General features: G+C 47.2%; 1 protein-coding gene across 1 annotated transcript; it reads right to left on the bottom strand.

Annotated features, from left to right (window-relative positions):
* Positions 1 to 5,837: 5,837 nt before the first annotated feature.
* LOC120023815 (platelet-activating factor receptor-like) lies at positions 5,838 to 26,960 on the bottom strand. The gene is made up of 3 exons (XM_038967933.1): positions 26,665 to 26,960; positions 9,120 to 9,214; positions 5,838 to 8,690 (listed from the first exon to the last, which is right to left on the bottom strand). Exon 3 carries the CDS (start codon positions 8,650 to 8,652, stop codon positions 7,594 to 7,596), a length of 1,059 nt encoding a protein of 352 aa, XP_038823861.1. The 5' UTR covers positions 8,653 to 8,690; positions 9,120 to 9,214; positions 26,665 to 26,960; the 3' UTR covers positions 5,838 to 7,593.
* Between the last annotated feature and the right edge of the window lie 577 nt (positions 26,961 to 27,537).

Raw genomic sequence — 27,537 nt, 5'->3', positions numbered from 1 at the left:
TTTGTTTTAGATTCCGTCTCTCACAGTTGAAGTGTACCTATGATAAAAAATTACAGACCTCTACATGCTTTGTAAGTAGGAAAACCTGCAAAATCGGCAGTGTATCAAATATTTGTTCTCCCCACTGTATATAATCCCTGGATTGCTGACGCAAAAATCATGTGATCAAAGGTCATGCAGTTTTTGATGAAGTAGCCTTAATGTCACTGCAGTTGCTCTTCACCAACTGCACCATGCAGCTATCGCCTGCATTGTGGGAGGCACTATTTGTCAACCAACCATAACACCGAACCCAAACCAGCTGGTCGAAAAGCATTAAACATTTATGGCAATTTAGCTAGCTAGCTTGCACTTGCTAGCTAATGTGTCCTATTTAGCTAGCTTGCTGTTGCTAGCTAATTTGTCCTGGGATATAAACATTGAGTTGTTATTTTACCTGAAATGCACAAGGTCCTCTACTCCACCAATTAATCCACACATAAAACGGTCAACCAAATCGTTTATCTAGTCATCTTTCCTCCTTCCAGGCTTTTTCTTCTCTTGACTTTATATTGCGATTGGCAACTTTCATAAATTAGGTGCATTACCGCCACTGACCTCGTTCGTCTTTCAGTCAACCACGTGGGTATAACCACTGAGGAGATGGCACGTGGGTATCTGCTTCTACAAACCAATGAGGAGATGGGAGAGGCAGGACTTGCAGCGCGATCTGCGTCAGAAATAGAACTGACTTCTATTTAGCCCTTGGCAACGCAGACGCTCGTAGGCGCGCGCGCGCGAGCAGTGTGGGTGCAATAATTGAATAACATAGATTTCTACATTTATTTTGCAACGCTCGAGCACGCGACGTGAGCGGTGTAGTCAGCCTGTTAGGGTGTTTTTGTTTGACCCATGCGAACGTGCTCAAAGAAGTGACTGAAACAGGATCCAAACTTGCCACAATTCTAAAGCTACAGGGAATACAAATGAATGTGATATTTGAGAATTCTCTCTAACCATTTCATTGTACACACCTTATGTTTTCAGATCGTGAGTGTGTGATATGGGGATATAGAAGGCGTAGTTTGCACAGGGTGGCGCAGTGGTCTAAGGCACTGCATCTCAGTGCTAGAGGCGTCACTACAGACCCTGGTTCAATTCCAGGCTGTATCTGTCACACCCTGATTGGTTTCACCTGTCTTTGTGCTTATCTCCACCCCCCTCCAGGTGTCGCCTATCTTCCCCATTATCCCCTGTGTTCTCTATTTGTCTGTTGCCAGTTCGTCTTGTCTTGTCTTGTCTTTCCCGTCTTTCTGCTTTCTCAAGTTTCTGTTTCCTAGTTTCCCCGGTTCTGACCATTCTGCCTGCCCTGACGCCGAGCCTGCCTGCTGTTCTGTACCTGCCTGACTCTGACCTGATTATGAACCTCTGCCTGCCCTGACCCCGAGCCTGCCTGCTGTTCTGTACCTTATTGACTCTGCCCTGGATAAAAGACCTCTGCCTGCCCTTGACCTGTCTTTTGCCTGCCCCCTGTTTGGGACAATAAACATCTGTGATTCTAGCTGTCTGCATTTGGGTCTTATCCTGAGTTCTGATAGTATCACCACCGGCTGTGATTGGGAGTCCCATAGGGCGGCGCACAATTGGCACCGCGTCGTCCGGGTTTGGCCGGGGTAGGCCGTCATTGTAAATAAGAATTTGTTCTTCACTGGCTTGGCTAGTTAAATAAAGGTTAAATAAAAAGAAATAAAAGTCATTGCATTCTTTTTGGGCCAGTTGAATAGAATCCCCTCATTGCCATGTTGATCTGAGCCTTGCTGTTGGAAAACCACTACAGTGTCTGACTTTCGGCTGTCACAGATGCACCTCTCCCTCATTAGACCAGAAAGGAATTTCACCTTTAATCTGTTTGGTCAGGTTCTCCAACAGCTCCATATTAAACACGATTTGGCTAGCGCCTATCACGCTCAGAGTCAAGCAGCGCTGGAACGTTTCCATCAAACACGTAAGTCTTTGTTGAGAGCTTGTTGTACGGAGACGGACTGCGAGGAGGGGTTGCCATGGTTACTGTTAGCCGCCTGGGAGGTTTCACAGAAGAGCACAGGTTTCAGTCCAAAAGACCTAGTGTTCGGACATAGTTTGCGTGGGCTTCTAGTAGTACTCCAGGATGAATGGAAGTCTTCCGAGCCACCTCAGTCTCTGTTATCTCATGTGTGTGACGCCTATACGCCGCCGGTGAGATGGATAAAGAGAAGCTGTCAACTTCACAGGGGAAGATGAAAGGAATATTGAACGGCGAGCTGAGCCTCGTCACTTTAGTCTAGGTGACTAGGTTCTTGCTCTGCTGCCAATTGTTGGTTCTCCTTTTCAAGCCAAGTTTCAAGGTCCATAAACGGTTGTGCGCCGTTTATGCAAAACTATCTAGTTGCCACTCTGAAACGGAGGAAAGCGTACCAACTGTGCAATGTAAATCTGCTAAAACCCTATTACGCACATTCCTCTGGGGCTGAACAGTGGGAGTCCGCAGAGGACGGTAAACCTGTTATTTTGGCCGGTACTGTTACATCGCTGGGTTCTTCTTTTTGTCATGGTATGTCCGTGAGGAGGATGTCCCTAGTCCCAATGATTGCGTACTGCAGGGTAGATTGAAGAATTAAATCACTGGGTGTTTTGGATAGCATTCTCGCTCATCTACCTGCTAATAGGAGAGATGAGTTGGTCGGTCTGATTAAGAGTTTTCCGGTTTTGTTTTCTGATACGCCTACACGTACAAACTTAACAGAACACGATACTGACGTTGGGGATGCTGACCCCATCCGTCAGCGGTTCTATAGAGTTTCTTCAGAGAAACGGCGCTGTCTGGATGCTGAGATCAGCTACATGCTGGAGAGTGATATTGCAGAGCCTTCTTTCTCCAGCTGGGTTTCTCCCTGTGTCTTGGTCAGTAAACTAGATGGGACAAACAGATTTTGTATGGACTACAGTAAGGTAAACAGTGTCACTAAGCCAGATTAATTTCCTCTTCCTCGGATGGAGGACTACGTTGATCAGGTCGGAGTAACGAAGTTTGTGAGCAAGTTTGACCTGTTAAAGGGCTATTGGCAGGTGCCACTGATGAGTAGGGCTCTTGAAATCTCTGCCCTTATTACACCCTCAGGTCTGTACCTGTATTTGGTTATAGTTTTGGCCTTTTCAGCGGCTTTTGAATAGGGTTGTCTCCGGCTTGGTCGGGTGCGCTGTTGATCTGGACGGTGTAGTGGTTTATGCAGATACTTGGGAGTAACATCTGGCCCGTATTCAAGCCTTGTTTGACCACCTGACCATTCCCTACCTTGGTAGGGTGGTTAAACAAGGTTGCATGGGATTTATCTTAATGCGACTCCATGCAGCCAATAGCAATGTCCGCTTTAGGAGCTGCTTGTGAATTTGACATTTCTATGCAGTTCCACCTCCTACACCGCCAAAACCACCGCTATGCAGATGTCTGCTATGGCGGATCTTACTGTGTAGAGCCCTTTATCTCATTCCAGATGGCCGCAGCTCACAACAACGATATACTATTTCACATCGCACCACACACACCACCACACACACCTCTTGGAATTGTGTAAGGGGTGAATCTATCATTTATAGAAGCTCCAGTTCCCTATGAAACTTCTGCTTTTCTACTCTGTTTACACTCAAAGAGAAAAAGAACAGGAAGAAAGAGGTGGTGAAATTGAAGTCGCAAGTCTGTCACAAGAATAAAGTGTAAGATACAGTGTGAGATACAATTGGTACAGCATTTTCACTCATGGGTGCAAACATTTTTTGGTGCTCCAAATACATGGTACAGTACTGTATTCTGTGGGGTGGAATTACAGTACCATTCAAAATAAAGCAATTATTTCCCCGCTCACAACAATTTACACTATGCTGCAGTAAAATGTTATTTTACTGTTGATAATACCCAAACTTACTGTATCAATTACAGTTTTCCGTTACGTTCTAGGACTTTAATTCTTGAGCTGCTGCCGTTCGCTATGGAGCCGCTGGCTCACATTCTCGCTCTCCACCATAGACGTGTGTGATGGCTGTTTCAGAGCACCCTTCATCCCTCCCCACCTTTTTCAGATGGTCCTTGACGTACAGGTAGAACCTCCTGTTGGTGAAGAAGTACAATACGGGGTCCAAGAGGCAGTTGAGCTCCATCAGCATCAGGGTGACCTGGTGGGCGTCGTCCAACCACTGCCTGGTCCTCTGATCTCAGTCCGTGCTGCCCCAGCCCTCCTTGATCTCCAGCACAGCCAGGGTCCAGGGGCTCTGGACTACGTGGTGGGGGAGGAAGCACCCCACAAAAAAAAACCACAACAGCACACAGCATCTGCAGGGCCCGGCCCTTCACCCCCCTCGGTTTGGAGTAACTGGAGCCCCGAGCCTGGGTAGGGGACCGTGCTAGTAACACCCGAAATGTTGCACATTTAATAACAGAAAAATAGCTAAGAAGCCAGAAGAACGCTTTGGCTGGATTGTCACCAGGAAGTGATGTAACACTGACCTCTCACCTCTCTTCTGCAGTCAAAACGCAACTGGTTTCTGTCTCATAATTTGTCCTGTTTAAGGTAATGATGGGAAGTTCAGCTCTTTTTACTGACTGATCTTTGACTCAAAAGAACAAACCTTTAGACTAATTTCATTCACTTGAGTCAGTAATGCCCAGTGCACACAGGACCCCCTACCAGAGAACAGTGAACTGAAAACTGAAACTGAAAACTTATTGCATATAGATATGCTATGGATACACTTAATTCACATGTAATGTGGTTGGGTCCTGTTATAACAAGTTCATGAAATGCTTATAGATGTGTAATGAATGCGTTATGGATATGTAGTCAAAGAAATCGTTACCGAACAATATGTAGTGGACCACAATCCTGTAGTTATTAGACACATGCATGCAGTCATTAGATGTAGTGTCTGCTATCACCATTATGGTGAGGAGTCAGGCCCAGACTGGGGATGAGGGAGAAGTCTATATGAACTGGTGAAACCAAGTGAGCCTACAGCGACATGTGCCTCACCTTCATGAAAGGGGATGCTACCTCCTCCACCTTGGGATGATACCTACAGTACGGCCTGTTGTGATGACGTCTACACCACCTTGTCACGAGCGAGGTGTAAAGTACTTAAGTAGTACGTGTTATAACAGGACCCAACCACATTATTTAAAGTTAATGAAGTACTTAAGTAGTACTTTAAAGTATTTTTACTTAAGTAGTTTTTTGGAGCATCTGTACTTTACTATTTATATTTTTGACTACGTTTACTTTTACTTCACTACATTCCTAAAGAAACTTTACTTTTTTCTCCATACATTTTCCCTGACACCCAAAAGTTCTCTTTACATTTTGAATACTTAGCAGGACAGGACCATGGTCCAATTCACATACTTATCAAGAAAACATCCCTGGTCATCCCTACTGCATCTGATAAATTAAACTGGTATTTCAATAACAATATATCTGTTAGTGTCACGCCCTGACCTTAGAGATCCTTTTTATGTCTCTATTTTGGTTTGGTCAGGGCGTGAGTTGGGGTGGGCATTCTATGTTTTGTGTTTCTATGATTTTCTATTTCTATGTTTTGGCCGGGTATGGTTCTCAAATCAGGGACAGCTGTCTATCATTGTCTCTGATTGGGAACCATACTTAGGTAGCCTTTTTTCCCACCTGTCTTTGTGGGAAGTTAACTTTTGTTTAGGGCACATAGCCTGTAGCTTCACGGTTAGTTTTTGTAGTGTTTATTGTTTTTGTTCGGTGTAATTTTTTTCAATAAAGAGAAAGTGTACGCTCACCACGCTGCACCTTGGTCCAGTTCTTTTAACGGCCGTGACCGTTAGATATTTGTTTTATTTGAGAATACAGTACAGCGTTACACAATATGTTTCAATTGCATCACATACAAAGAGTGCAACATTTATACCAGTGGTCAACTTCCTTCATAAACCGTCTCTGTTTATACTTCAGCAGCTGACAGCTGAGAAGTCATCACGTTCATCACATCCCACTGAGCATATACTGGTTGAATCAACATTGTTTCCACGTCATTTCATTGAAATTACGCTGACCCAACATGGAATAGATGTTGAATTGACATCTGTGCCCAGTAGGATGTTTACCAGCCTCATAAAATGACCTTAAAAGCTTGTTACTCCACCATTCTTTACAATAATAATAGCAATAACAATAATAGCAATTCATCACATTTTAAAAAGTACTTCTTGGCTCCCAGTATTTGTTTTGCAATCGTACAAATTGCAAAACAAATACGATATGATACGATATACTTTGTCCATTTACATGTAAATTCATGTTCTGGTGTCAGCATACAAATACACAAACACAACACAATATATTACATCCAGTACGGAAAACTGGAAAGCTAGTACACAAGTCACACATTTACATTTTCACATATTCAAAGTCTCTGGGGCCTACTGTCCATCTATATCTGTCCTATGTCCCACTGTTCAGCAGCCTGATGGCTGAATGAAACTTGCCCTGCTCCTACTCTTGCTGAACAGTGGGACCCTTAGGCCTAGATTCAATCAGATCAGCATTAACCGGCAATAGCCGACACCCGCATAGCTGATGTTTTGGCGGTGTCGGAGGTGTAACTGCATTGGGGCTGTCATATCGGTGAGCAGCTGCTCTTGATCATTGTCGCAAAGCCAGACCCGTCCTACTCAGGTTAGAAGTTCAGAACGAGAAAGTATAGGCCTTATAGAAATAATGACGCTCAAATTTTAAATCATTCAACGGAATAATGAGGATTTCTGAATAGAGCCCTTTAATGTCCTTCCAGAGGGAATTGTATAAGGGGTGAATCTATCATTTATAGAAGCTCAAGTTCCCTATGAAACTTCTGCTTTTATACTCTGTTTACGCTCAAAGAGAAAAAGAACAGGAAGAAAGAGAGGTGGTGAAATTTAACAGCTAATCAAATGGCTACCCAGACTATTTGCAAATAGCTCTCTTTCCTTTTCCCTTGAAAACCAGATGAATCTGGTTGTAAACATCCCACAGCATATTAATGCATAATTGGTATTTTATATTACTTGCACCTGTAGAGGCCTTAACAAAATCTTCCAAACTGGCAGCGACTACAGGGGTACAGACCAAAAGGACATGGCAAAATGCTCAACCATTTAAGGTTTAAGACTCACTGCCACTAAAATCTGTCCCCTGTACAATCTGTCTCCTATAACATAAGTTAAATTGGTACAGCATTTTCACTCATGGGTGCAACAAATATAGCCTCTTACAAGACACAGCTCAAAATATGTTAATAAGCCAGAAACAACAATAACATGCACCCACAAGTGGTCAAAAGGTTTTTGACACGGTACAGTACTGTATTCTGTGGGGTGGAATTACAGTACCATTCAAAATAAAGCAATTGTTTCCCCGCCCACAACAATTTACACTATGCTGCAGTAAAACGTTAGGAGTATTTTACTGTTGATAATACCCAAATTTACCATATAAATTACAGTTTTCCATTACAGTGAAGGACTTTAATTATTGAGCTGCTGCTGTTCACGATGGAGCCGCTGGCTCACATTCTTGCATTCCACTATGGGATGTGTGTGATGGCTGTTTCCGAGCAGCCTCTGCCCATCCCCACCTTTTTCAGATGGTCCTTGATATACATGTGGAACCTCCTGGTGGCGAAGCAGTACACCACGGGATCTAAGAGGCAGTTGAGCCCCATCAGCATCAGGGTGACCTGGTGGGCGTCGTTCAACCACTGCCTGGTCTTCTGGTTCCATTCCGTGCTGCCCCAGCCCTCCTTGATCTCCAGCACAGCCAGGGTCCAGGGGCCCTGGACCATGTGGTGGGGGAGGAAGCACACCACAAACACCCCCACCACAGCGCACAGCATCTGCAGGGCCCGGCCCTTCACCCCCCGGGGTTTGGAGGAACTGGAGCCCCGAGCCTGGGTAAGGGACTGGGCTAGTAACGCCCGGGCGATTAGCAGATTACACACTACGACGAGGAAGAAGACCAAGACGAAGCACCCCACAATGATAAGGTGGGTTGCGGCCACCAGCCGCTTCTCGCCATCTGTCTCATGGTGGTAGCCCTCGAAGCATCGCGACACGTTCCTCTCGTCCTTCTGGATGCCCGTCTTCAAGAGGTATGGCACAGACATGGACAGAGTGACCACCCAGATGACCGCTGTGACGACCACCCCACGGCACCAATGGTCGGACGAGGCGGCGTTCAGCGGGCGCGTGATGGCCCAGTAGCGGTTGATACTGATGGCAGTGAGGAAGAGGATGGAGCAGTAGGTGTTGATGAAGAAGAACACGCCGGTGACACGGCACAGGAATTCGCCGTAGAGCCAGACGCCACCGTGATGGTAGTAGCCAATCCAGACGGGGAGGGCGCACACGAAGAGGAGGTCGGCCACAGTCAGGTTGGCCATGTAGATGCAGATCTCGTTCAAGGCCTTGGCATCGCGTAGGCGCCACAGCACGAACAGCACGTAACTATTGGCTATCAGCCCAAGGATGAACACAACACCGTAGAACACTGGGAAGAGGGTGTAGCGGAACGCCGAGTCCAGGAAGTTTCCGTTCCCGACAAAGTTCACAGCCGTGGTCACTACTAAGTCCTCTTTTATCCCCATGGTCGACTCCACTATTGGTTTTGCAATAGCAACTCCCTCTGTGAGAAAAACACTTCCTATTAGAGTCATATTTCAAGACTCACTGCAATATTCACTTTAGTGGACTTTCGACACTGTGCTCTCTGTTTGTGATGATGAGTGAATGATGACCATATTTCCAGTCAAATCTAGACTAATGTCTTCCTGCTCTGTCATCAGTATAACAGACAATAACAAGAGGGGTCCTACTTTGTATTTACAAAAAATGTGGCTATAAAGGCTTCATAAGCCCTACTGAGTGGCTTAACAACTCATGTATTAGAAAAATAATAAAGTCTCTATAAAAGGTGTTATGATATTGTATGGAATGACATGATATCTGGACTGATGCTTTGCCTAATGTGGCATAACTGTTTGGCCGCCCTAGTGACATTCACTTAGGAATGGGAAGTGAGCGCAAGAGGAAACAAAGGTTGAACTGCACTTACCCTGGTCAGTTCAATGGGATTCCCACAATCCGGAGGAACTACGTCACTAAAATCCTTAAGGGTGGATATGTCCTGGTTCCAGTAAATCCTAAACCCTTTTCCAAGGAAAAGAAGTACAAAGAAATTGAGTGTAAATGTTTTAATATTTCACATGTTAAGACTTGTCTTTCTTAAACTTGAAATGAAAGAGAAAACAGCCCTGTAGGAAAAAAAATATAGGGAACTTCAGTTACGGCAAGTCCGATCTGATAAGTAAATATACATTATACACTAAATATATACAGGGTACAAAACATTAAGAACACTTGCTCTTTCCATGAAATAGATTGACCAGGTGAATGCTATGATCCCTTATTGATCTCACTTGTTAAACCCACTTCAATCAGTGTGTGTGTGTGTGTGTGTGTGTGTGTGTGTGTGTGTGTGTGTGTGTGTGTGTGTGTGTGTGTGTGTGTGTGTGTGTGTGTGTGTGTGTGTGTGTGTGGAGGGGGGGTGGTGCAAATCAATATTAGGAAGGCATTCCTAATGTTTGGCATAGGCCTTGTAAACATACAACAGCAACATTCACACATGGTCGACTCCACTGTATTGACAATCCAGAGTTCAAATGAAGCAATTGTTTGCTTGCAGAGGAATACAGGAATGAGGTGCCTACGATTAGCAAGCAAATTCTGCACTAACTTACTGTCACGCCCTGACCATAGAGAGCCCTCGGGGTTCTCTATGGTGTAATAGGTCAGAGCGTGACTAGGGGGGTTTCTAGATAGTATATTTCTATGTTGGTGTATGTGTATGGTTCCCAATTGGAGGCAGCTGATAATCGTTGCCTCTAATTGGGGATCATACTTAGTGTGTTCCTTTTCCCACCTGCGATGTGGGATATTGTTTTGTTTTGTATGTGTGCTTATATGACGATCGTGACACTTACGGGGAAAATGCAAATTGGAACTTTCTCGTTCTCAACTCTTATGGCTGGACGCCGCTCGGGCCTGATGGATGTTTTCCAGCCTTGTCATCTGTGTCACGTTCCTGACCTGTTTTCTGTTAGTTTTTGTATGTGTTAGTTGGTCAGGACGTGAGTTTGGGTGGGCAGTCTATGTTTTCTGTTTCTATGTTGGTTAATGGGTACCTAATATGGTTCTCAATTAGAGGCAGGTGGTTTTCATCTCCTCTGATTGAGAATCATATTAAGGTAGGTGGTGTCACATTGTTTGTTTGTGGGTGGTTGTCTTCCGTGTCTGTGTTTGTTTGCACCATACGGGACTGTTTCGTTCGTTCATCGTTTTATGTAGTCATTTTTCCTGTTCGTGCGCTCTTCGTGTTATATGTAAGTTCGTATGTTCAGGTTTGTCTACATTCGTTTTGTTATTTTGTAAGTATTCAAGTGAAGTTCGTGTTTTTCGTCTACACTTAAATAAATTCATTATGTCTAAATACAACGCTGCAGTTTGGTTCAATCCCTGCTCCTCCTCTTCGGATGAAGAGGAGGAGGAACGCCGTTACAGAACCACCCACCGATCCAGAACCAAGCAGCGTGAGTTCGAGCAGTGGACATGGGAGGACGTGTTAAATGGAAAAGGTTGCTACACATGGGAGGAGATCCGAGCTGGAAGAGATCGCCTTCGGATGAAGAGGAGGAGGAACGCCGTTACAATCTGTCCCTATCCGAATGGCGCTACCTATAACTTGCCTGCCAAGGAAATTGTCTCCATCTGCTTCTCCTACTCCATCTTGTAATGAAGTAGACAGAGAACAGCAAGAAGATTGTTCCAATCAGCGCTGGTCCCATGTCACAAGTCGAGGAAACCAAAGGCAGCAGCATGCTGCTAAGCGGACGGCAGTGGTTGTGAGAGGTTAGGAGCAGATTGACATTCGGAATAGCGTCGCTGCACTGGTACCTGATCTACCTGCGCCTTCATCGCTGGGATTGCCTGTGTCTGCGCTGGCGGTGCTGACTCCAAATACGCTGACTCCAGCAGTGGCTTCGTTGTCGAGTTCGGCTCCTTTCCCTCTCTCTGGATCTGACGGGCACTGCCTTCTGTGGGAGGTCTGGACCTATCGGGGGAAGCAGCGGGCATACGCTATCCTGCTTCTCGTGGATCCGTGAAAGGTTCAAAGAATTGTGTGAGGGGTAGGAATGGTCAGATTTCTCCATTCCCTTCTCCGGCCGTTGTATTGGGCGGTTCAATGGTGAGTAATGTCTCAGTCCGTTGGGCAAAACCTTTGTGCTATCCAGGAGCACGAGTACAGGATATCAATAAGCTGCTACCAAACATTTTAAATCAGCATCAGGAAATTGAGTCTATCATAGTTAATGTGGGATTCAATGACATTATGAAGGGCAGCTCAGAACAGCTGACGATGGATTTTAAAGAACTGATGGGGTTGAGTGTGGCATTGAACGTTTCAGCAGACTTTTAGCCCCCCATAACTGGCTACGAGACTATTTCAGCTCTGTGGGTGTAACATTTATTGACAATTTTGATACCTTCTGGAAACAAAGCTCATTTGATAAGGAGGATGGGATCCATCCAAATCATTTGGGTTCCTGGATCCTTTCACAGCATTATAAGGCTGCATTGAGACAATTACTTATCAATGACCCAAGCCCAGCTCAGTAAATTCCTACCATTGTGTCACTGAGTTGTCATAATGTTTCAGCAAATGTACATTATCCCAGGGGCGTTGGAAGACGCAATGTAAGTAACCTAATTTATGCCCCTCTAACTGCGCTGAATGCCTCTGCTGATCCCACAGCTATTGTATGCAGTAATCATGTGCCTATGAACCAGAGTTATAGTGTTAGCACTGAGGCGGTGTGACGTAGTTGGAAGTCCCATGTGTGCAGCTCACCCTGCACTAACATAAACAGCATGAGCATGTCTAATTCTGCTAAGCTACCCAGTAAAACAATGAAAACAATCAAGCATCCCAGAAAAGTGTTCAAAAATAGCCCACGTTAACATATGTAGCCTAAGAAACAAGGTTAATGAAGTAAATAACTTGCTAGTAACAGATGACATTCATATTTTGACTCTCTCTGAAACTCACTTAGATAATACCTTTGATGATACAGTGGTAGCAATACAAGGTTATAACATTTACAGAAAAGACAGAAATGCCAGTGGTGGAAGTGTTGAAACTATACTATAAAACTAAGATAAATTATATAAAGAATGATAGTAAAAAGCTTTGGAGCACCTTAAAAGAACTGTTGGGCAAAAAGGCAAACTCAGCTTCATCATTCATTGAATCAGATGGCTCATTAAACCCACTGATATTGCCAACTACTTTAATGATTTTTTAATTGTCAAGATTACCGGATGTTTGTCCCTGATTCAGCCCTATCTCAGGTCCTGGAATGTGCTCATTCCTCCAAGCTCACCTGCCATCCTAGCTCCCGTTGAACCCTGGCCTTCCTTCGACAACGCTTCTGGTGGCCCACTATGGTTCCTGATGTCTCAGCTCATGGTGCAGCACGTCTTCCAAATCCATGAACTCCCTGCCGACATTGTCTCTGATTGTGGTCATCAATTCTCGTCCCGATTCTGGAAAGAGTTCTGCACCCTTATTGGGTCATCGAGCCAGCTTGTCCTCCGGGTTTCATACCCGGTCCAACGGCTAGTCAGAGCGTGCCAATCAAGACCTGGAGAATATGCTTAGGTGCCTCGTCTCGACCAACCCCACCACCTGGAGCCAACAACACATGTGGGTGGAATACGCCCGCAACACCCTTCTCTGCTTGGCCACTAGTCTCTCGACTTTCGAGTGTTCCATGCGATATCAGCCCCCGCTCTTCCCTGAACAAGAGGTCAGCATACCATCGGCCCAGATGTTCGTCCGTCGCTGCTCCCAGATATCGTCTTTGGCAGAGGGTATGGCTGTCCACTCGGGATTTGCCCCTCCGGGTGGAGTCCCGTAAACTTTCCCCTAGCAGTTTTATCGGCCCTTTATTGGCACCGCACCCTCCGTATACATCCCACTATTCATGTATCTAGGATCAAACCTCTGTCTCACAGCCCTTTGTCTCGTTTCCACCTCTGCCTGGCTTGACCTGACATTTCAAACTGTCTGCCTCGTATATCTGCATCTGGGTCTTATCCTGAGTTGTGTTAGATAAGAAATATTTTGGTAGGGATGACTCAATGGGCTGAATATCATGCACTGTATAGGGGTTACTGTTAAATTGACAGTAGCTTACAGGCAGCTCGTGGTAAGCAAAATTCTGTATTTCATTCTATAGTACACCTACTGTAATATAAATATGGTTTCAAAGCAAGTACTGTTTAATAACAGTACAATACCGTTAAATTGACTGTTTATACTGAAAAAAAATTATGGATGAATGAAATTCATTAAGGGGAGGAGTTTGTATTTCCCAGTATTTTACTGTAATTACAAGGGATTAGTGCAATCAGGTTGGCTGCTAGGTAATGTGTTTACACATTACAGCATATCAATGGATATTTGGTGTTTTAAATTACATGCACTTCTAGAGGCCTTAACAAAGGCTTCAAAACTAGCAGTGACTACAGAGGAAAACAGACCAAAAAGACATGACAAAATGTTCAACCATTTCAGGTTTAAGACTTGCTGCCACTTCAGTCTGTACACTTCCAGTCAGATAAAAATGTATTTTAATAGTAGCTATGCTTTCCGTCAGTCGAGTATATACATCACGTGTAAAGGTTCTCTTCCAGGGGTGAAGGAGAGGACCAAAATGCAGCGCGGCTAGTGTTAAACATGTTTAATACAAACACAAGAGAAACACTACAAACAACCTACAAAATAACAAATGTGCAAAACCGATACAGACCTATCTGGTGCAGAACACAAACACAGAGACAGGTAACAAACACGCACAAAATCCCAACACAAAACAAGCCTCCTATATATGAGTCTCAATCAGAGACAACGACTACCATCTGTCTCTGATTGAGAACCCACACTAGGCTGACATAGAAACAGACAAACTAGACACACAACATAGAATTCCCACCCAGCTCACGTCCTGACCAACTAAACACATACAAAACAACAGAAAACAGGTCAGGAACGTGACAGAACCCCCCCCCCTCAAGGTGCGAACTCCGGGCGCACCCCTAAAACTCAAGGGGAGGGTCTGGGTGGGCATCTGTCCGCGGTGGCGGCTCCGGCGGTGGACGAGGGCACCACTCCACCATTGTCTTTGTCCACCTCCTTAGCGTCCCTTGAGTGGCGACCCTCGCCCCCGACCATGGTCCAGGAACCTTCACCAACTCCCCTCTACAATAGAGGAGACAACTCAGGACAGAGAGGTAGTTCAGGACAAAGAGGTAGCTCAGGACAGAGAGGTAGCTCAGGACAGAGGGACAACTCCGGACTAGTGGCAGCTCCGGACTGAGTGGCAGCTCATGACTGGAGGGCAGCTCATGACTGGAGGGCAGCTCATGACTGGAGGGCAGCTCATGACTGGAGGGCAGCTCATGACTGGAGGGCAGCTCATGACTGGAGGGCAGCTCATGACTGGAGGGCAGCTCATGACTGAAGGGCAGCTCATGACTGAAGGGCAGCTCATGACTGAAGGGCAGCTCATGACTGGAGGGCAGCTCATGACTGGAGGGCAGCTCATGACTGGAGGGCAGCTCATGACTGGAGGGCAGCTCATGACTGGAGGGCAGCTCATGACTGAAGGGCAGCTCATGACTGAAGGGCAGCTCATGACTGAAGGGCAGCTCATGACTGTAGGGCAGCTCATGACTGTAGGGCAGCTCATGACTGTAGGGCAGCTCTGGCAGCTCCTGACTGGCTGGCGTCTCTGGCAGCTCCTGACTGGCTGGCGTCTCTGGCGGCTCCTGACTGGCTGGCGTCTCTGGCGGCTCCTGACTGGCTGGCGGCTCTGGCGGCTCCTGACTGGCTGGCGGCTCTGGCGGCTCCTGACTGGCTGGCGGCTCTGGCGGCTCCTGACTGGCTGGCGGCTCTGGCGGCTCCTGACTGGCTGGCGGCTCTGGCGGCTCCTGACTGGCTGGCGGCTCTGGCGGCTCCTGACTGGCTGGCGGCTCTGGCGGCTCCTGACTGGCTGGCGGCTCTGGCGGCTCCTGACTGACGGACGGCTCTAGCGGCTCCTGACTGACGGACGGCTCTAGCGGCTCCTGACTGACGGACGGCTCTAGCGGCTCCTGACTGACGGACGGCTCTAATGGCTCGGGACAGACGGGCGGCTCTAATGGCTCGTGGCAGACGGATGACTCAGACGGCGCTGGGCAGACGGATGGCTCAGACGGCGCTGGGCAGACGGATGGCTCAGACGGCGCTGGGCAGACGGATGGCTCAGACGGCGCTGGGCAGACGGATGGCTCAGACAGCGCTGGGCAGACGGGCAGTTCAGGCGCCGCTGGGCAGACGGGCAGTTCAGGCGCCGCTGGGCAGACGGCAGACTCTGGCCGGCTGAGACGCACTATAGGCCTGATGCGTGGTGCCGGAACTGGAGGTACCGGGCTGAGGGCACGCACCTCAGGGCGAGTGCGGGGAGGAGGAACAGGGCTCTGGAGATGCACTGGAAGCCTGGTGCGTGGTGTAGGCACTGGTGGTACTGAGCTGGAGACACGCACCATAGGGAGAGTGCGTGGAGTAAGCACTGGTGGTACTGAGCTGGGGTGGGAAGGTGGCGCCGGATATACCGGACCGTGAAGGAGGACACGCGCTCTTGAGCACCGAGCCTCCCCAACCTTACCAGGTTGAATGGTCCCCGTAGCCCTGCCAGTGCGGCGAGGTGGAATAACCCGCACTGGGCTATGCAGGCGAACCGGGGACACCACCTGTAAGGCTGGTGCCATGTACGCCGGCCCGAGGAGACGTACTGGAGGCCAGATACGTTGGGCCGGCTTCATGACATCCGGCTCGATGCCCAACCTAGCCCTCCCAGTGCGGCAAGGTGGAATAGCCCGCACTGGGCTAAGCACGCGTACTGGGGACACCGTGCGCTTTACCGCATAACACGGTGTCTGACCAGTACGACGCCCTCTCACTCCACGGTAAGCCCGGGGAGTTGGCTCAGGTATCCAACCCGGCTTCGCCACACTCCCCTTTATCCCCCCCCAAGAAATTTTTGGGTGAGCCTCTCGGGCTTCCAGCCTCTCTTACGTGCTGCCTCCTCAATCCAGCGCTCCTGGGCTGTGGCTGCCTCCTTCTCCTCCCAAGAGTGGCGATTCTCTCCCACCTTTGCCCAGGGTCCTTTTCCGTTTATGATTTCCTCCCATGACCATTCCTCCTGGTACCGCTGCTGCTGTTGCTGCTGCCCGTTGCCACGCTGCTTGGTCCAGGTTTGGTGGGTGTTTCTGTAAAGGTTCTCTTCCAGGGGTGAAGGAGAGGACCAAAATGCAGCGCGGCTAGTGTTAAACATGTTTAATACAAACACAAGAGAAACACTACAAACAACCTACAAAATAACAAATGTGCAAAACCGATACAGACCTATCTGGTGCAGAACACAAACACAGAGACAGGTAACAAACACGCACAAAATCCCAACACAAAACAAGCCTCCTATATATGAGTCTCAATCAGAGACAACGACTACCATCTGTCTCTGATTGAGAACCCACACTAGGCTGACATAGAAACAGACAAACTAGACACACAACATAGAATTCCCACCCAGCTCACGTCCTGACCAACTAAACACATACAAAACAACAGAAAACAGGTCAGGAACGTGACAACATGCGACTGTCAACGATTGGGTGCAGAGATGTAGAGGAGTCAGGCGCAGGACACAGGTTTGAGCAAAACAACTGAGTTTACTCACAAAAAAGGCAAGCAATATTCCAATAAGGAAAATACAGACAGAATAACACCTACACGAACCACTAAGACCCCAACAATCACAGACAGAACAGAAAGGTATGCCAGAGGGTTAAATAAGGAACATGATATGGGAATTGAAACCAGGTGTGTGTAATACAGACAAAACAAAACATGGATCGGTGGTGACTAGAAAGCCGGTGACGTCGACCACCACCCGAACAAGGAGAGGGGCCGACTTCGGCGGAAGTCGTGACAGCGACTTATAATTGGACTAAGCAATTAGCCTATTATAATGTTTATCTGACTTCATAAAGGTAATTAAAATATACAAGCAAGCATGATGCAATGAGTTGACGTTGACTAGCAAGAATTGGTCTGAGAATTCTCTATATCAAAGGCAGATATTTAAGTAACATTGAATGGACTCACATACAAGGCATAAAGCTTAAGTTCCAAAGAATTAGAAGACAAAGCATGAACATAAGAGATGCTTATTAGGCCAGAAGGAAATGAGAATTGATCATACAACCTACAACTTAGATACAGGATACAAGAGAGAGAACAACAACATTTAATTCAATTTACAACATCTGAAGGTGTAACCTTTCAACCCAAAACCAACCACCATTGACCAATCTAACAATACCAAGCTTACAGTAACCTAAACATTACCAGGCCCAATCGCCACATGGTGTCACAGCATTTAAAGGATTGTGTGAGGGATGAGACCAAAGTAATAAGACACAATTCCTGAGAAGTGTCACGGCCGTCAAAAGGAGGAGACCAAGGCGTAGCGTGGTATGCGTACATTCTTCTTTAATAAGAAGAAACACTGAACAAAATAACAAAAACGAACCGTGACGCTATACAAATGAGTGCTGACAGGCCACTACACATAGACAAGAACCCACAAATACCCAAGGGAAAATGGCAACCTAAATATGATCCCCAATCAGAGACAACGATAAACAGCTGCCTCTGATTGGGAACCAATTCAGGCCACCATAGACCTACATAAGCCTAGACTTACAAACACCCCTAGACATACAAAAACCCTAGACAATACAAAACAAGCATACCCACCCTCGTCACACCCTGACCTAACCAAAATAATAAAGAAAACATAGATAACTAAGGTCAGGGCGTGACAAGAAGACAATAAAACTTTGCATAGAGTAATTCAGAGTCCACCCTGTACAGATACAAGTAATGTCAAAAGCCACACTGAAGTCTAACAAAACAGCCGCCACAATCTATTTATCATCAATTTATCTCAGCCAATCATCAGTCATTTGTGTAAGTGATGTGGTTGTTGAATGTCCTTCCCCATGAGCGTGCTGAAAGTCTGTTGTCAATTTGTTTACTGTAAAATAGCATTGTATCTGGTCAAACACAATTTTTTCCAAATGTTTCCAAAGGGTTGGTGACAGGCTGATTGCTCGGCTGGTGAGTCTGCTGAGTATGCAGGCCATGGAAGAACTGAGAACATTTTCAGCTTCCAGGAATTGTGTACAGATTCTTGTGACATGGGGCCGTGCATTATCATGCTGAAACATGAGGTGATGGTGGCAGATAAAGCATGACAATGGGCCTCAGGATCTCAAATCAAATCAAATTTTATTAGTCACATGCGCCAAATACAACCTTACCTTACAGTGAAATGCTTACTTACGAGCCCCTAACCGACAGTGCAGTTTCCAAAAATATGGTTAAGAATAAGACATAAATGTGACAAGTAAATAAAGAGGAGCAGTAAAAAAATATATATATATATATATATATATATATACACACAGGGGGGTGCCAGTACAGAGTCAATGTGCGGGGGAACCGGTTAGTTGAGGTAGTATGTACATGTAGGTAGAGTTAATTAAAGTGACAATGCATAGATGACAGAGAGTGGCAGTGGTGTGGAGAGAGGGGGGGGGCAATGTGAATAGTCTGGGTAGCCATTTGACTAGATGTTCAGGAGTCTTATGGCTTGGGGGTAGAAGCTGTTTAGAAGCCTCTTGGACCTAGACTTGGCGCTCCGGTACAGCTTGCCGTGTGGTAGCAGAGAGAACAGTCTATGACTAGGGTGGCTGGAGACTTTGAACATTTTCAGGGCCTTCCTCTGACACTGCCTGGTATAGAGGTCCTGGATGGCAGGAAGCTTGGCCCCAGTGATGTACTGGGCCGTTCGCACTACCCTCTGCAGTGCATTGCGGTCGGAGGCCGAGCAGTTGCCATACCAGGCAGTGATGCAACCAGTCAGGATGCTCGATGGTGCAGCTGTAGAAACTTTTGAGGATCTGCCAAAATCTTCTCAGTCTCCTGAGGGGGAATAGGTTTTGTCGTGTCCGCTTTATGACTGTCATGGTGTGCTTGGACCATGTTAGTTTGTTGGTGATGTGGACACCAAGGAACTTGAACCTCACAACCTGCTCCACTGCAGCCCCGTCGATGAGAATGGGGGCGTGCTCGGTCCTCTTTTTCCTGTAGTCCACAATCACCTCCTTTGTCTTGATCACGTTGAGGGAGAGGTTGTTGTCATGGCACCACATGGCCAGGTCTCTGACCTCCTCCCTATAGGCTGTCTCGTTGTTGTCGGTGATCAGGCCTACCACTGTTGTGTCATCGGCAAATGTAATGATGGTGTTGGAGTCGTGCCTGGCCGTGCAGTCACTGGTGAACAGGGAGTACAGGAGGGGGCTGAGCACGCACCCCTGAGGGGCCCCTGTGTTGAGGATCAGGATGGCGGATGTGTTGTTACCTACCCTTAACACCTGGGGGCGGCCCGTCAGTAAGTCCAGGATCCAGTTGCAGAGGGAGGTGTTTAGTCCCAGGGTCCTTAGCTTATTGATGAGCTTTGAGGGCACTATGGTGTGGAACGCCGAGAGAGCCGTATATCCTCCGCCTCGGGCTCGTCAGAGTCGTGAAAGAAGAAAAAGGATTCTGCTAGTCCGTGGTGAGTAGTCGCAGTCCTGATGTCTAGAAGTTATTTTCGGTCATAAGAGACGATAGCGGCAACATTATGTACAAAATAGTAAAAAAAATAAGTTACAAACAACGCAGATAAACGAACAAAAAACACAATCGGTTGGGGGAACGTAAAACGTCTGTCTTCTGCTCCGGCGCCATTTTCTCGTCACGGTATCTCTGTGCATTACAACTGCTATCGATAAAATGCAATTGTGTTCGTTGTCTGTAGCTTATGCCTGCCCATACCATAACCCCACTGCCACCATGGGGCACTCTGCTCACAACCTTGACATCAGCAAACTGCTCACCCACATAGCGCTTTACATGTGGTCTGCGGTTGTGAGGCCGGTTGTACCTACTGCAAATTATTTTTTGTGCATATGGAACATTTCTGTGATCTTTTATTTCTGTCATGTTTTGTCATTGATCATCATGTCTTGTCCCTGTGCTTCCCTCTGCTGGTCTTATTAGGTTCTTTCCCTCTTTCTATCCCTCTCTCTCCCCCTCCCTCTCTCCCTCTCTCGCTCTCTCTCTCTATCGTTCCGTTCCTGCTCCCAGCTGTTTCCCATTCTCCTAACTACCTCATTTACTCTTTCACACCTGTCCCCTATTTTACCCTCTGATTAGAGTCCCTATTTCTCCCTCTGTCTTCCGCTTCTGTCCTTGTCGGATTCTTGTTTGATGTTTGCTGTTCTGTGTCCTTGTTCCGCCCTGTCGTGTTTTTGCCTTCTTCAGATGCTGCGTGTGAGCAGGTGTCTATGTCAGCTACGGCCTGTGCCTTCCTGAAGCGACCTGCAGTCTGTGGTCGCGTCTCCAGTCGTTCCTCTCTTCTGACGAGAGGATTTCAGTTTCCTGTTTTGGATTTACCTTTGATAATATCCAGGAGAATCATTGTTTGTTTAAGACTGGAATAAAGACTCTGTTTCTATTACGTCGCTTTTGGGTCCTCATTCACCAGCATAACAGAAGAATCCGACCAAGAATGGACCCAGCGACTACGGATTCTCGCAACACTGCCGTCGAGTTCCAGGGAGCAATGCTCGGCAGACACGAGCAGGAATTGTCTGCTGCTCGTCATGCCGTTGAGACCCTGGCCGCTCAGGTCTCCGACCTCTCAGGACAGTTTCAGAGTCTTCGTCTCGTGCCACCAGCTACTTCCTGGTCTTCCGAGTCTCCGGAACCTAGGGTTAATAACCCACCATGTTACTCTGGGCAACCCACTGAGTGTCGCTCCTTTCTCATCCAGTGTGATATTGTGTTCTCTCTCCAGCCCAACACATACTCAAGAGAGAGAGCTCGGATCGCTTACGTCATATCACTCCTTACTGGTCGGGCTCGGGAGTGGGGCACAGCTATCTGGGAGGCAAGGGCTGAGTGTTCTAACGATTATCAGAACTTTAAAGAGGAGATGATACGGGTTTTTGATCGTTCAGTTTTTGGGAAGGAGGCTTCCAGGGCCCTGGCTTCCCTATGTCAAGGTGATCGATCCATAACGGATTACTCTATAGAGTTTCGCACTCTTGCTGCCTCCAGTGACTGGAACGAGCCGGCGTTGCTCGCTCGTTTTCTGGAGGGACTCCACGCTGAGGTTAAGGATGAGATTCTCTCCCGGGAGGTTCCTTCCAGCGTGGACTCTTTGATTGCACTCGCCATCCGCATAGAACGACGGGTAGATCTTCGTCACCGAGCTCGTGGAAGAGAGCTCGCGTTAACGGTGTTCCCCCTCTCCGCATCTCAACCATCTCCTCCCACCGGCTCAGAGACTGAGCCCATGCAGCTGGGAGGTATTCGCATCTCGACTAAGGAGAGGGAACGGAGAATCACCAACCGCCTTTGCCTCTATTGCGGTTCTGCTGGACATTTTGTCATGTCATGTCCAGTAAAAGGCCAGAGCTCATCAGTAAGCGGAGGGCTACTGGTGAGCGCTACTACTCAGGTCTCTCCATCAAGATCCTGTACTACCTTGTCGGTCCATCTACGCTGGACCGGTTCGGCTGCTTCCTGCAGTGCCTTGATAGACTCTGGGGCTGAGGGTTGTTTTATGGACGAAGCATGGGCTCGGAAACATGACATTCCTCTCAGACAGTTAGGGAAGCCCACGCCCATGTTCGCCTTAGATGGTAGTCTTCTCCCCAGTATCAGATGTGAGACACTACCTTTAACCCTCACAGTATCTGGTAACCACAGTGAGACCATTTCCTTTTTGATTTTTCGTTCACCTTTTACACCTGTTGTTTTGGGTCATCCCTGGCTAGTATGTCATAATCCTTCTATTAATTGGTCTAGTAATTCTATCCTATCCTGGAACGTTTCTTGTCATGTGAAGTGTTTAATGTCTGCTATCCCTCCTGTTTCTTCTGTCCCCTCTTCTCAGGAGGAACCTGGTGATTTGACAGGAGTGCCGGAGGAATATCATGATCTGCGCACGGTCTTCAGTCGGTCCAGAGCCAACTCTCTTCCTCCTCACCGGTCGTATGATTGTTGTATTGATCTCCTTCCGGGGACCACTCCTCCTCGGGGTAGACTATACTCTCTGTCGGCTCCCGAACGTAAGGCTCTCGAGGATTATCTGTCTGTTTCTCTCGACGCCGGTACCGTGGTGCCTTCTTCCTCTCCCGCCGGAGCGGGGTTTTTTTTTGTTAAGAAGAAGGACGGTACTCTGCGCCCCTGCGTGGATTATCGAGGGTTGAATGACATAACGGTTAAGAATCGTTATCCGCTTCCCCTTATGTCGTCAGCCTTCGAGATTCTGCAGGGAGCCAGGTTCTTTACTAAGTTGGACCTTCGTAATGCTTACCATCTCGTGCGCATCAGAGAGGGGGACGAGTGGAAAACGGCGTTTAACACTCCGTTAGGGCATTTTGAATACCGGGTTCTGCCGTTCGGTCTCGCTAATGCTCCAGCTGTCTTTCAGGCATTAGTTAATGATGTACTGAGAGACATGCTGAACATCTTTGTTTTCGTTTACCTTGACGATATCCTGATTTTTTCACCGTCACTCGAGATTCATGTTCAGCACGTTCGACGTGTACTCCAGCGCCTTTTAGAGAATTGTCTCTACGTGAAGGCTGAGAAGTGCGCCTTTCATGTCTCCTCTGTCACATTTCTCGGTTCTGTTATTTCCGCTGAAGGCATTCAGATGGATCCCGCTAAGGTCCAGGCTGTCAGCGATTGGCCCGTTCCTAAGTCACGTGTCGAGTTGCAGCGCTTTCTCGGTTTCGCTAATTTCTATCGGCGTTTCATTCGTAATTTCGGTCAAGTGGCTGCTCCTCTCACAGCTCTGACTTCTGTCAAGACGTGCTTTAAGTGGTCCGGTTCCGCCCAGGGAGCTTTTGATCTCCTCAAGAAGCGTTTTACATCCGCTCCTATCCTTGTTACTCCTGACGTCACTAAACAATTTATTGTCGAGGTTGACGCTTCAGAGGTGGGCGTGGGAGCCATTCTGTCCCAGCGCTTCCAGTCTGACGATAAGGTCCATCCTTGCGCTTATTTTTCTCATCGCCTATCGCCATCGGAACGCAACTATGATGTGGGTAACCGCGAACTGCTCGCCATCCGCTTAGCCCTAGGCGAATGGCGACAGTGGTTGGAGGGGGCGACCGTCCCTTTTGTCGTTTGGACTGACCATAAGAACCTTGAGTACATCCGTTCTGCCAAACGACTTAATGCACGTCAAGCTCGTTGGGCGTTGTTTTTCGCTCGTTTCGAGTTCGTGATTTCTTATCGCCCGGGAAATAAGAACACCAAGCCTGATGCCTTATCCCGTCTCTTTAGTTCTTCTGTGGCTTCTACCGACCCCGAGGGGATTCTCCCTGAGGGGCGTGTTGTCGGGTTGACTGTCTGGGGAATTGAGAGACAGGTAAAGCAAGCACTCACTCACACTGCGTCGCCGCGCGCTTGTCCTAGTAACCTTCTGTTCGTTCCTGTCTCTACTCGTCTGGCTGTTCTTCAGTGGGCTCACTCTGCCAAGTTAGCTGGCCACCCCGGCGTTCGGGGTACGCTTGCTTCTATTCGCCAGCGGTTTTGGTGGCCTACTCAGGAGCGTGACACGCGCCGTTTCGTGGCTGCTTGTTCGGACTGCGCGCAGACTAAGTCAGGTAACTCTCCTCCTGCCGGTCGTCTCAGACCGCTTCCCATTCCTTCTCGACCATGGTCTCACATCGCCTTAGACTTTATTACCGGTCTGCCTTCGTCTGCGGGGAAGACTGTGATTCTTACGGTTGTCGATAGGTTCTCTAAGGCGGCACATTTCATTCCCCTCGCTAAGCTTCCTTCCGCTAAGGAGACGGCACAAATCATCATTGAGAATGTGTTCAGAATTCATGGCCTCCCGTTAGACGCCGTTTCAGACAGAGGCCCGCAATTCACGTCACAGTTTTGGAGGGAGTTCTGTCGTTTGATTGGTGCTTCCGTCAGTCTCTCTTCCGGGTTTCATCCCCAGTCTAACGGTCAAGCAGAAAGGGCCAATCAGTCGATTGGTCGCATTTTACGCAGCCTTTCTTTTCGAAACCCTGCGTCTTGGGCAGAACAGCTCCCCTGGGCAGAATACGCTCACAACTCGCTTCCTTCGTCTGCTACCGGGCTATCTCCGTTTCAGAGTAGTCTTGGGTACCAGCCTCCTCTGTTCTCGTCCCAGCTCGCCGAGTCCAGCGTTCCCTCCGCTCAGGCTTTTGTCCAACGTTGTGAGCGCACCTGGAGGAGGGTCAGGTCTGCACTTTGCCGTTACAGGGCGCAGACTGTGAGAGCCGCCAACAAACGTAGGATTAAGAGCCCTAGGTATTGTCGCGGTCAGAGAGTGTGGCTTTCCACTCGTAACCTTCCCCTTACGACAGCTTCTCGCAAGTTGACTCCGCGGTTCATTGGTCCGTTCCGTGTCTCTCAGGTCGTCAATCCTGTCGCTGTGCGACTGCTTCTTCCGCGACATCTTCGTCGCGTCCACCCTGTCTTCCATGTCTCCTGTGTCAAGCCTTTTCTTCGCGCCCCCGTTCGTCTTCCCTCCCCCCCCCCCGTCCTTGTCGAGGGCGCACCTATTTACAAGGTACGGAAGATCATGGACATGCGTTCTCGGGGACGTGGTCACCAGTACTTAGTGGATTGGGAGGGTTACGGTCCTGAGGAGAGGAGTTGGGTTCCATCTCGGGACGTGCTGGACCGTTCGTTGATTGATGATTTCCTCCGTTGCCGCCAGGGTTCCTCCTCGAGTGCGCCAGGAGGCGCTCGGTGAGTGGGGGGGTACTGTCATGTTTTGTCATTGATCATCATGTCTTGTCCCTGTGCTTCCCTCTGCTGGTCTTATTAGGTTCTTTCCCTCTTTCTATCCCTCTCTCTCCCCCTCCCTCTCTCCCTCTCTCGCTCTCTCTCTCTATCGTTCCGTTCCTGCTCCCAGCTGTTTCCCATTCTCCTAACTACCTCATTTACTCTTTCACACCTGTCCCCTATTTTACCCTCTGATTAGAGTCCCTATTTCTCCCTCTGTCTTCCGCTTCTGTCCTTGTCGGATTCTTGTTTGATGTTTGCTGTTCTGTGTCCTTGTTCCGCCCTGTCGTGTTTTTGCCTTCTTCAGATGCTGCGTGTGAGCAGGTGTCTATGTCAGCTACGGCCTGTGCCTTCCTGAAGCGACCTGCAGTCTGTGGTCGCGTCTCCAGTCGTTCCTCTCTTCTGACGAGAGGATTTCAGTTTCCTGTTTTGGATTTACCTTTGATAATATCCAGGAGAATCATTGTTTGTTTAAGACTGGAATAAAGACTCTGTTTCTATTACGTCGCTTTTGGGTCCTCATTCACCAGCATAACAATTTCAGCTCATGACACATGGGACCAACATTTTACATGTTGCGTTCATATTTTTATTCAGTTTAGATAGCATCAGAGTTATCCTCAGTGAACAATAGATACTAAATATGGATAATATAGTACTTTTCTATCACTCATTCAATACTCAGTCCTCTGGATACTGTAGCAGAGAGATACATTTTGGGCCCTCAGCAGGGGACAGGCTGGCTAGTCCTTGGGCATTGTCCTTTGTGCTTTCCTTGTGTTCCTGGGCCATTTACCATGCAACTCCGAGTGTCAGAGAGCACACAAATTAGGGCTGACCCTACAGGACCCTATTTTCCTGTTTCTCCAGTTTTGCATTTTGCATACAGCACCTTCACTAATCGGTTTTGGGTGTGCAGTAGATTCTGCTTATTATCAGCAACCAGCACAGAGAAAGGCCTGTCTTGCTGAAAGGGGCATTCTGGGATTCAAACAACACTTTTTTGGTAAAAAGCAGAGCAGTATTGCTGGAAGAATTTTAACCACTCAAATTCATTGAAGGAGCTATGGATGCAAGGACAAACAATGGAATAAAACAAGATTAGAACAAGATTAACTAAGAAAGTTAAACTAAGCTCATGAGGTATTCATAAATTCTTCAAGAATAAATGGCTATATATAATTATTTCAAACGTTTAAAAAAAGGATGTACCACCCCAGATTGCCCTTTTAAGAACTGCTTGTATAATGTTTTCTAATACTGTATGAAATAATTTAGGTTTCGCTGCATGGCTCTAGACATTTATTATAAATGCAATGAAAGATGTTCGCCATGTGTGCACATTTGTTTGAATCTTTAAACAATAAATAATGATAAATTATCAAACATATTCACAGGTTATAAAGACCAGTGCAAAACATTTGAAATCTCAAGCAGAATAGTACAATATTAGCATTTACTTGGCAACTTTGGGAAAAAAGATGTTCCCATATGTAACAATATAATTACATTTTATTTGAAAATAGTAAGAAAGATGGCTTACCTGAGTGCGTGGCTCCTTTCTCACTGTGTTAGTCTTTCCAAGTGTGTGTGTTCCACACTATTATTTTGAAACCAGCGTATTTTAGGCTACAATCGTAAACATACTGTATCTATAGCCTAGTACATGTATATATTATAATAAAGTTTCTTGAAACTAGAGAAACTCCTCTAATGAATCCACCACGAAGCGCTTGACTCCGTGACTAGACCGCCCAGGCTGCGTGTGCGAGCGCTACGAAATAAATGTACACATAATTGTTATTCAATCATTTCATCCAAGCTGCTCCCGCTCATCAACCGGCATCTCCGGAGTCTGTGTAGACAGTTTTTTTGGTTTTATTTGAGAGGCTTGACGCACTGCCTGTCCTGCCCCTCCCATCTACTCATTGGTCACGAGCATAGTAAGGGTTGTGAACGTTATTTATAAGAAGACACCTCTCTGAAAATCGGACCTCTCTGAAATGAAAATGGATGGTCCTCCCCTTTCAGCAAAACATATTTTACCTAAACCCTCCCTGACGCTTAAAAAAAGTGACCCTCTCCTATACCCAAAATAATAATTAAAATATAACGTGGATAGCAGAGAGCATGTTTACCATTTTCCCCCACGTATTGGACAGACCAGAGCCTTAGATATGCAGTTTTAGAAATTGTGTAAGCATTTTATGGCAAGACAGAAATGTTGATAGCGCACAGGGCTGCCGGCCAGAAGGTCTGGTTGTGGGTTCGCAGACCACCGTGGACAAGAGTAGGGGTGGAAAGATCTCCTTTATTTATAGTAAAAGCATTGCATGAATCTGTCATAGTATTTACAGGTCTGAGAAACAATAGCCTTTTATAAAAATGTCATGCAATTCTAAGTCATTTTACATAT

Source organism: Salvelinus namaycush, chromosome 28 (genome assembly GCF_016432855.1).
Source record: "Salvelinus namaycush isolate Seneca chromosome 28, SaNama_1.0, whole genome shotgun sequence".
NCBI lineage: Eukaryota > Metazoa > Chordata > Actinopteri > Salmoniformes > Salmonidae > Salvelinus > Salvelinus namaycush.
This window is presented reverse-complemented; position numbering and strand designations above follow the sequence as displayed.